Below are 10709 nucleotides of genomic sequence, written 5' to 3'. Positions count from 1 at the left end.
AAAACTTTACAATGCACTATGACGTCATAATTTCGGGAGGTGGATTACTTGGGCTCATTACTGCGATAGGTTTGAGTGATCACTCGATGAATGTTGCAGTCATTGAGAAGAATAGTTTACCACGTGTAATCGATGATAACAGAGCATTTGCTATTTCTCAAGGATCAAAACAGATATTGGAAAAGTTAGGGATTTGGCAATTTGTACATACAGAAGCTGAGCCTATACTTGATATATGCATACTAGATGAAAATAGTCCGGTTACTGTGCATTATGATCATAAAATGGTGAGTGAAGAACCTATGGGTTATGTTATCAGTAATGCTATTATATGGAATGCGATCAACAATAATTTTTTAGGTAAACTCAATTTATATTCTCCGCACTCTTATAAGATGATTTCCAGTGATGCAGGATATGTTGAAGTTGTTCTTGATGATGGGCAGAAGCTGGTATCGCCGTTACTTATTTGTGCCGAAGGGAAGCACTCTAAGATCCCAGAATTATTTTCTATACCGACAGTCAAGTTTGATTATAAGCAAAGCAGCATAGTGTGCAATGTGAGACACGAGCTGCACCATCAAAATCTAGCAGTGGAGAGGTTTTTTCCTGGCGGCCCATTTGCGATTCTACCAATGAAGGGTGGTAATACTTCTTCAATAGTGTGGACAGAAAAATCCAAAATTGCAAAGATGCTTATGAATTTATCTGATGCGGAGTTTATAATAGAACTCAAGAAAAGATTTGGTTCTTACTTGGGGGAAATTAGTGTGGATGGGAAAAAGAATTGTTATCCATTAAGTTTTTCTTTTGCAAGGAGCTTATATAAAAACAGAGTTTTACTTATAGGGGATGCAGCGCACTCAATTCACCCTGTTGCAGGCCAAGGGCTTAATCTTGGAATAAGGGATGTGGGAAGTGTTATAAAACACATAACTACAACAAGTATTGATATTGGTAGCAATTATCTGCTAAAGAAAATCTCACGTGAGAGATGTATTGACAATATTACTATGGCACTGGCTACGGATGGGCTGAATAGAATATTTTCTAATAGAATATTTTGCGCTAAAGCACTGAGAAATTTCGGTTTGATGATGGTTGAGAATTCTGTTTCATTAAAAAAGCGTTTTATTCTTCACGCTATGGGATTTTGATGTTCTTTTTATTCTCTTGATTTTCTCTTTGGTCTATTTGATAAAGCTAGCTTGATATTTAAAAGTGGAAACTTAGTTAATTATGAATTAATAGCATCTCCTATTTATTGAAAAATGTAAGTCAGATATTTAGTGAATTCATCTAAAAATTAAAGTATAATGCATACTTTAAAGTGCAGAAAAAATGATTCACCAACACAGTGATAGGATGTATGGGACTACCATACTTTCAATTAGAAAGGATAAAAGTGTGGTTGTTATAGGGGATGGACAAGTTTCACTAGGCCATACTATTATGAAATCTGGAGCAAAAAAAGTAAGACGATTATCTGGCGATTCTGTTATTGCTGGCTTTGCTGGAGCAACTGCTGATGCGTTTACTCTTTTTGAAAGGCTAGAGGCAAAACTTGATAAACACCCTGGGCAATTAATGAGAGCATGTGTTGAACTTGCAAAGGATTGGCGAATGGATAAATTCTTAAGAAGATTAGAAGCTATGATGATAGTTGCGGATAAATCTGTTTCATTGATTGTTACAGGTACCGGTGATGTTCTTGAGCCTGAAGATGGAATTGCAGCTATTGGCTCTGGAGGGAATTTTGCTTTGTCTGCAGCAAGAGCTTTAATTGATATTCCAGGGATATCAATGGAAGAAATTGCGAAAAAGGCAATGAAGATAGCAGCTGATATCTGTGTTTATACAAATCATAATGTAATTATTGAAAAGATAGAAGGGGATTTATGATTCATTATCAACCTATGGCTCTTTCAGAGGAACAATTTGATGAAAAGGGCCTTTTTTGTGAAGATTATGAGAGCGATTTTAATGGTTATGATTCTGAGCTTGACGCAGTAGGTGAAATGTCACCACAGAGGATAGTGACAGAATTAGATAGGTTTATAATAGGTCAAAGTGATGCAAAGCGTGCCGTTGCGATTGCACTGAGAAATCGTTGGCGTCGTAATAAAGTTTCTCTTCCTTTGCGTGATGAAATCATACCTAAAAATATACTTATGATAGGTCATACGGGAGTTGGTAAAACAGAAATAGCTCGCCGCTTAGCAAAGCTTGCAGGTGCACCGTTTGTAAAAGTTGAAGCAACAAAATTCACTGAAATAGGGTATGTTGGGCGTGATGTTGATTCAATAATACGCGATTTGGTTGATGCTGCTATAGTTCTAGTCAAGGAAAAAGCTCGTAGGGCATTAGCAAAGAAAGCTTTACGCTTAGCTGAGGAGATAATAGTGAATGCCTTAGTTGGTGAAGGCTCTACTGATGAGACTAAGAGGATTTTTAGAGAGAGGCTGAGAAATAAGGAATTTGAGGACGGTGAAGTTTCAATTAATGTAAGAGAAAATAAGAATACATTTCCTGCTTTTGATATACCGGGTATGCCAGGTGGGCAAGTTGGCATTATGAATGTCACGGAATTGATGGGAAAGATGTTTAATGGCAGTAAGAGAACAAAAACTATTACGGTTAAAGTAAAGGAAGCGCGTGAAATATTGGTGAATGAAGAAAGTGAAAAATTAATGGATGAAGATAAGATCATTAAAGAAGCGATTGATCTGGCTAGTAATGNGCGATTGATCTGGCTAGTAATGATGGTATAGTGTTTTTGGATGAGATTGATAAAATTGCAGCGCGTACTGAGGTAAAAGGTGAAGTAAACAGGGAAGGGGTGCAGCGCGATCTGCTTCCATTACTTGAGGGAACAGTTGTTTCAACAAAATATGGCCCTGTTAAAACTGATTACATATTATTTATTGCATCTGGTGCTTTTCATTTGTCTAAGCCCTCAGATTTGCTGCCAGAATTACAAGGCAGATTACCAATTAGAGTAGAGCTCAAAGCTCTAACGCAAGGGGATTTAGTAAGAATATTGAAAGAACCAGAATCTAGCTTGTTAAAGCAATATGTGGCCCTGATGGAGACAGAGAATGTGAATCTTGAGTTTACTAATGATGGCATAGAAACTATAGCTGAAATAGCATCTACAGTTAATAGAGAAGTAGAAAACATCGGAGCAAGAAGACTTCATACTATCATGGAAAGACTTCTGGATGAAATAAGCTTTTTTGCTTCTGAAAAAAGTGGCGAGAAATTTATGATAGATAGTAAATACGTTAGGGATAGACTAGGGTCCATTTCTAAGCAGTTAGACTTGTCTAAGTTTATACTGTAGTAAAATTAAAGAAAGAGAGTTTATATGNATAAAGGGCCTAATGATAGAGCAGAGTACCAAAAAGATGATGGAGAGACAGTATTAGATAGTGATGATCCACAAGCCTTAGAATTGTTGGGAGATGAAGAGTGTAGAAAAGTTCATGATATGGTTGGTAAGTGGTTTAATAAAATTCTAGGAGATGATAACCTGCAAGAAGAGCGTGGCTTAGAGTTATTGTAAGACACGGAGTATTTGTCAATTGCTAACATTTTCTGGTGATCTTGCTTGTATCTATGGTTTCTACTCTGGAATTAGTTTACTATAATTTTTGAATAAGATTAACACTTTTTTAACTTTAGTAGTCTATATTTTATAGTCTATAAACACTTAAAGTAAGGTATTTTATGATAAATGATGCTTCTTTGGTATCAGAGGAACCTTTGAGAAATAGTAGAAGTAAACAGCTTTTTATGCAAATTGCTGCTTGGTTGATAGATAATACTAGTTTGACCTTTGATCAAATAGCACAATGCTGTAAATTAACTCTTGAGGAGATACAGGATATAGCTGATGGAGAAATAGATGTTGAAAAGTTTGACCCTATAATTTCTGGGATAGTCACTGAAAAGGATCTTAAAAATTGTCAAAACGACTTAGACCAAGTACCAAAAATTATGGTAAAAAATCTTGGCAGACTGAGAAAAAGAGCATTCGGTGTGAATTTTGGAGCAATGTGTGTAGCGAGGCGTAGGGATAAGCCTGACGCGATTTATTATTTAATTAAAAAATTTCCCATTTTAGATAATGTTGTAATAGCTAAGCTGGTTGGCACAACAAGTCATACTGTTGAGCAGATAAGAAATGGCACGCATCATAATATGCATAATATTAAGCCTCAAGATCCGATACTTCTAGGGCTGTGTAGCCAAAAGAATTTGGAAGCGGAGGTAGAAAAGGCGGAAGTTGAGAGAGAAAAGCAGGAAAGGTTAAGGAACATAAAAAATGTTTATTAAATTGCCTTAACGTTAAATTAACTTGACTTACTAAACATTATTTATATTATACAAATAAAGTAACCTTTTATGCGGCTGGCTTCTTGGAAACCGATTTAGCCCAGCTTATTATCTTATTTATAGGGTAAGCACCAATTAAAATTTAAAAATCTTGGAGGATTATGGTAACGACTAATGACGATACTTTAGCGCAGGCAACTCAATCTGAGCTAGATGACATGCAAAAGAATGATAAAAAAAAATTAGATCTAGGTGAATTAAAAGCTAAAACACCAGAGGACTTATTGAAATTAGCTGAGGAATGGCAGGTTGCAACTAATGGAAGAAGTAATGGTAGAATGCTAAAGCATGAAATAATTTTCAGTTTAATGAAGAAAATAAGTGAGGAGGGAGGTGTTACTACTGGTAGTGGAGTGGTAGAAATATTACCTGAAAATTTTGGATTTTTGCGTTCAGCAAGTGCAAATTATGCACCTAGTAGTGATGATGTTTATATTTCCAACGGGCAAATTAAAAAATTTAATTTACGCACAGGAGATATGATACATGGAGAAATAAGGCCGCCTACTGATAAGGAAAGATATTTTACTCTAACCAAGGTTCACAGCATCAATTATACTGATGTGGGTGCGTTAAAGAAATATGTACATTTTGATAATTTATTACCTCTTTATCCTGAGGAAAGTTTAACACTTGAAAGTGAGGGTAACGGTGATAAAAAAGATATAAGTATGCGTGCTATAGATATAGTCACTCCGCTTGGAAAAGGGCAAAGAGCACTGATAGTTGCTCCGCCTCGCACAGGAAAGACAGTGCTGCTTCAACAGATGGCTCATTCAATAGCTACAAATTATCCTGAAATAGAGTTAATAATGTTGCTTATAGGTGAAAGGCCGGAAGAGGTAACAGATATGACACGCTCTGTAAACGGAGAGGTAGTGAGCTCCACATTTGATGAGCCTGCTTACCGTCATGTACAACTTGCTGAGTTAGTCATAGAAAAAGCTAAAAGGATGGTTGAACACAAAAAGGATGTAGTAATATTTCTTGACTCTATTACTAGACTTGCACGTGCCTATAATGCAGTTATACCTTCATCTGGAAAGGTGCTTACCGGTGGTGTGGATTCAAACGCTTTACAAAAACCTAAGAGTCTTTTTGGGGCAGCTCGTAATATTGAAAAAGGTGGATCCTTAACGATTATTGCGACGGCTTTAATAGAAACTGGTTCAAAGATGGATGAAGTGATTTTTGAAGAATTTAAAGGTACAGGAAATGCTGAAATAATTCTTGATAGAAGACTCTCTGATAAGCGAATATTTCCAGCTATTGATATTACAAAATCTGGTACAAGAAAAGAAGAGCTGTTGCTTGATAAATCTATACTCAATAAAGTGTGGGTATTGCGCAGAATACTTAACCCTATGGGCTCTGTTGAAGCTATGGAATTCTTACGTGATAAATTACTTTTGACAAAAAGTAACCCTGACTTCTTTAACTCTATGAATAGTTAATATAAATATTGTCGCGGATAACACCTGTTTCATACTAATGATGGCTTCTATTTTTAGGTTGGCTAGTGTGCTTTAAAGCACACTTGACGTGCAGCTTCTATTACGTCTTCTACTTGTGGTAATGCTTTCTTTTCCAGGTTTGCAGCATAAGGAAGAGGTACATCTTTACCTGTTACGCGCACAACAGGTGCATCGAGGTAATCAAATCCATATTCCATAACAATGGCCGAAAGCTCCGCTCCTATACCTGCAAATGGCCATCCTTCTTCCACGCTAACTAACCTGTTTGTCTTTTTTACAGAGTTGATAATGGTTTCAATGTCAAGAGGTCTTAAAGTTCTAAGATCAATTACCTCAGCTTCAATTCCTTCGTTAGCAAGTGAATCAGCCGCAGTCAAGGCATGCATCAATGGCAATGAAAACGCGGTGATAGTTACATCTTTACCTTTTCTTACAACAGAGGCTTTTCCTATTTCTAGAAGGTAGTCTTTATCTGATAACTGGTTTTCAGGTACTTCATGCTCATGTCCATAAGCTATTTCATTTTCTAGGAATATTACTGGATTAGGATCGCGAATAGCAGCTTTAAGTAAACCTCTGCAATCTGCAGCGAAGTATGGTGCCACCACTTTCAATCCTGGTACATGAGAATACCAAGATGCAAAGCACTGTGAATGTTGTGCCGCAACTCTTGCTGCTGCACCATTTGGCCCGCGAAATACTATAGGACATCTAAGCTGTCCGCCTGACATATAGTGTGTTTTTGCTGCAGAATTTATAATCTGATCGATAGCCTGCATGGAGAAGTTAAAGGTCATGAACTCCACTATTGGCTTAAGTCCAGCAAATGCTGCCCCAACAGCAAGGCCAGTAAATCCATGTTCAGTAATAGGAGTATCAATCACTCGCTTTTCTCCAAACTCTTTTAATAATCCTTTAGTTACTTTATAAGCACCATCATACTCTGCAACTTCTTCGCCCATGATAAACACATCAGGATCGTTTTGCATTTCTTCCTTGATTGCTATGCATAAAGCTTCTCTTACACTCAAATTTGCCATTTATCTATCAAAGTTCAATATTTTATATACTGGTGTATTCCTTCTAAAAGCCTTGCAGACTGATCCTTGTCCGAATCTAAATCAAGCGCAAAATGTGTGACATATTTTCCACCAGGACCCATTAGATATATTATTGAGGAATGATTAATATCTTCTTCTCCGCCTACCTTACTGGCGTAAACTTTGTATTTTGCAAGTATTTCATCTATTTTTTCTTTTTCACCAGTTAACATTTGTATTCTACTGTCAAACTGCTGTTGAAATTCTTTTAACTTTTCAACGGTATCACGCTCTGGGTCAACTGTAATGAAGAAAGTTTGTAATTTATTATGAGTCTTTTCATCTAATTTTGTCAGTGCTTCAGAGATAAAGCCAAGGTTCATAGGGCAAATTCGTTTACACGAGGAAAAACCGAAAAAAACTAACATGTATTTATCTTTAAAATCGTTACTACATATAATTTGTCCATCTTGATTAATTAGGGAAAAATCTCCACCGATTTTAACTTCGTCATTATGAGTTGTAGGAGAAGAAAATACACCCTTCTTCGCAAAGAAACAATAACCTAAAAAAACAACCGCAAGTATTACTAAGACATTCGATAATAACCTGACTATTTTCATAGAATAATCCTGATTAAAATCTTATTATAAGCTTACTAGTTCGCTTGTTCAATTTCTTTTTTCCAAAGAGGATTCTTGATCTGTTTTAACAGTTCCTGATGAGCATCTATTTCTTCACTACTTGGTTGATATTCTCTACAAGTTAGATTATGTGTTTTATGGTCCCGTTTAGATGCAGATTCACTACCCTGTTCATTCTTATTTTCAAACAGATGTGTTTGCAATCCTCCTGTAAGCTCAACATATACTTTAGCTAGCAGGTGAGCATCAACCAGCGCTCCATGGAGCTCTCTGTCTTCCAAGGATATATCAAAACGCTTACATAACGCGTCCAGAGAAGCGGGAGATCCTGCAAATTTCTTTCTTGCTAGCTGTAGTGTGTCTACCACCCTCTCAAAGGAGATTGGTTCAGCATTTACCTTGTCTAATTCCATATTAAGGAATTTGATGTCAAATGTAGCGTTGTGAATTATTAAAATATCATCAGCTATGAAATTCAGGAACTCAGATACTACTTCCGAAAATAATGGTTTATCTTGTACAAATTCTTCACTGATTCCATGAACTTTGAAGGAGTGATATGGTATGTCTCTTTCAGGATTAATATATTGATGAAATACTTTACCTGTTGGAATGCGATTGATTAATTCCACACATCCTATTTCGATAATTCGATGACCTGATTCAGCGTTAAGACCGGTTGTTTCAGTATCAAGTATTATTTCACGTATCATCTCAAATAATTAATGATACTTACTAAATTGTTACTAAATCCTTATTATCATCTGCCTTTTCATAATTAATGGAAACGAGCAGCCAAGTTAGGTCTGATGAATTAATATTTTTTTTGAACTGCCATACATCTTCGACCCTGTTAATGGTGGATGCACTACCAGAAATAATGTTGCCTCTCTTATTTTTAGTAAAGTTAATTTGTTCTGAAAGAAAGTGCACAGCTATGAACACTGTGTTTTTCTCTAATTTCATTTCTACGATTTTCTGTGCAATAATGGAAACGATTACAGATTCATAACATTCACCCAGCTCTTCACGGTGTTTAATCTTTTCTGCAAAATTATTATATAAGTCTTTATCCACAAGAGGTTTAAGTTGCTCTAAATTACCCTGATTGAAAAGCTTTATTATTAATTCAAATGCTATGCTTGAGCCTTTTATAAAATGTGAGATGGAAAAGTTTTTATTTTTTTTTAGTATCTGCTCATAGACATCTACGTTATTTTCATCAGCGTCACCGATATAGTTTTCAGTATCTTCTGGTGCTTTTTCTTCTACTTTCTTAATATCCAACACATCGGTCAGTTTTTTCAGGTTTAAGTTAGTTGATTTTCCAAGAGAACTGTATAAACGTGAGAAAATAAATGTTGCTAACAAGGCATATATTACAAGCTCCATCATGGTATCTACTCCGTATAGCTTAAGATTATTAAGATTTGCTATTTTGACACAATAACTTATATTATACAAATAAGTGTGAAATATTGCAATTTATTAAATTAAAGGAGAGATATAAAATGCCACAACCAAAAATGAAAATTCACGGTCAATATATTAAAGACTTATCATTTGAGAATCCCAATTCACCGTTTCTTTCTGCAAATACATCTCCGGATATTAGTGTTATGGTTAACATACATTCAGTAAAGCTAGAAGGCACAGAAGAAAATCAAGAAATAAATGAGGAAAAATCTTTTCACGAGATTACGCTGCATGTAGAGATTAAAGCAGATGTAAAAGATAGAGATATTAAGGATGGTGTAGCTTTTATTTGTGATATACAATACTGTGGTATTTTTTCAATAGAAAATGCTTCAAGTTATAGTGAAGAAGAACTAAGACGAGCATTATTTATAACTGGACCAATATTTCTCTTTCCTTTTGTAAGAGAAGTAATTGCAAGAGTGACTAGCAGTGGAGGATTTCCTCCTCTTATGTTGGATCCTATAGATTTTGAAGCTATGTATGAAGAGCAGAATAAGCAACAGAAGGGTAATGGTAGTAAGCCTAATCTTAATTAATATGTTGTAATATATTTATATAATTTTTTGAATAAAATGAATAATTCTTTAGATGCAAGGACGGCTCTTACTGCTGGATATAATTATTTCAGTTTAAATGTTGCTGGTAAATTTTTAGGTGTGGATATAGCTAAATTACCGTGCTCACTTAAGATTCTGCTTGAAAATCTGTTGCGTAACAAAAATGTTAATCTAGATGACATCAAAATACTAGCAAATTGTGTTAATAAACATGTTAAGCATGAAATCAGCTATAAGCCAGCAAGGGTTTTAATGCAGGACTTTACAGGAGTGCCAGCTATTGTGGATTTGGCGTCAATGCGCAGTTATGTACAAAAGAATGGTGGCAACCCTTGTANCCTTGTAAAATAAACCCGTCGGTACCTGTTGATCTTGTTATTGACCACTCTGTTCAAGTTGATAGCTATGGAAATAACTATGCATTTAGTCGGAATGTTGAATTAGAAGTAAAGAGGAATTTAGAAAGATATCGATTTCTAAGGTGGGGAGAGTCATCGTTTACAAACCTACGTGTAGTTCCTCCAGGTACGGGAATTTGTCATCAGGTAAACCTTGAATATTTAGCTTGTGTTGTTTGTGCAGACAATGGAGTTGTTTACCCTGATACTGTGGTTGGTACCGATAGTCACACTACAATGATAAATGGGCTATCAGTTTTAGGTTGGGGCGTTGGTGGTATAGAGGCAGAATCTGTCATGCTTGGCCAGTCAATTAGTATGGTTATTCCAGAAGTAATAGGGTTTAAGCTTACAGGTAAGCTCTCTGAAGGAGTGACTGCTACTGATTTAGTGCTGACAGTTACAAACATATTACGCACAAAAGGGGTAGTAGGTAAATTTGTGGAATTTTATGGCAGTGGTTTAAATAACTTATCCATTGCTGACAGAGCAACCATAGCAAACATGGCTCCTGAATATGGGGCAACTTGTGGTTTTTTTCCTATTGATCAAAAAACTTTGGATTATTTACACTTAACTGGCCGCCCGAAAGAGCTGATAGAATTGGTAGAAGTATATGCAAAAAAACAAGGATTATGGCATACTGGAGAGGAATTGGCGTTTTTTGATAAGTTAGAACTTGATTTATCTTCTATAGAGCCAGTTATGGCTGGTCCAA

General features: G+C 35.8%; 3 protein-coding genes across 3 annotated transcripts in view; 1 reads left to right on the top strand and 2 right to left on the bottom strand.

The window, feature by feature from the left end:
• Window positions 1-5914: 5914 nt before the first annotated feature.
• Window positions 5915-6913, bottom strand: LOC108367676 (pyruvate dehydrogenase E1 component subunit beta-like). The gene has a single exon (XM_017622354.1). It carries the CDS (start codon window positions 6911-6913, stop codon window positions 5915-5917), a length of 999 nt encoding a protein of 332 aa, XP_017477843.1.
• A 658-nt stretch (window positions 6914-7571) lies between these two features.
• LOC108367675 (DNA polymerase III subunit epsilon-like) lies at window positions 7572-8270 on the bottom strand. The gene has a single exon (XM_017622353.1). It carries the CDS (start codon window positions 8268-8270, stop codon window positions 7572-7574), a length of 699 nt encoding a protein of 232 aa, XP_017477842.1.
• A 798-nt stretch (window positions 8271-9068) lies between these two features.
• LOC108367673 (aconitate hydratase A-like) overlaps window positions 9069-10709 on the top strand; it is a 7696-nt gene continuing 6055 nt past the window's right edge. Inside the window, 4 exon segments of the mRNA XM_017622352.1 lie at window positions 9069-9552; window positions 9625-9929; window positions 9932-10706; window position 10709. The exon segment at window position 10709 is cut by the window's right edge and continues 768 nt beyond it. Coding sequence (XP_017477841.1) covers window positions 9069-9552; window positions 9625-9929; window positions 9932-10706; window position 10709 — 1565 coding nt within the window.

Source organism: Rhagoletis zephyria, unplaced genomic scaffold, assembly GCF_001687245.7.
Source record: "Rhagoletis zephyria isolate East Lansing unplaced genomic scaffold, Rhagoletis_zephyria_1.1 Rzeph_scaffold_02768, whole genome shotgun sequence".
NCBI classification, from domain to species: domain Eukaryota; kingdom Metazoa; phylum Arthropoda; class Insecta; order Diptera; family Tephritidae; genus Rhagoletis; species Rhagoletis zephyria.
Note: the sequence above shows the minus strand (reverse complement) of the source record. Positions and strands in the feature narration are given on the sequence as shown.

What these genes read in the sequence shown, in the direction of transcription:
- LOC108367676 (XM_017622354.1), bottom strand. Translation starts at nt 6,913, where the DNA reads ATGGCAAATTTGAGTGTAAGAGAAGCTTTATGCATAGCAATCAAGGAA.
- LOC108367675 (XM_017622353.1), bottom strand. Translation starts at nt 8,270, where the DNA reads ATGATACGTGAAATAATACTTGATACTGAAACAACCGGTCTTAACGCT.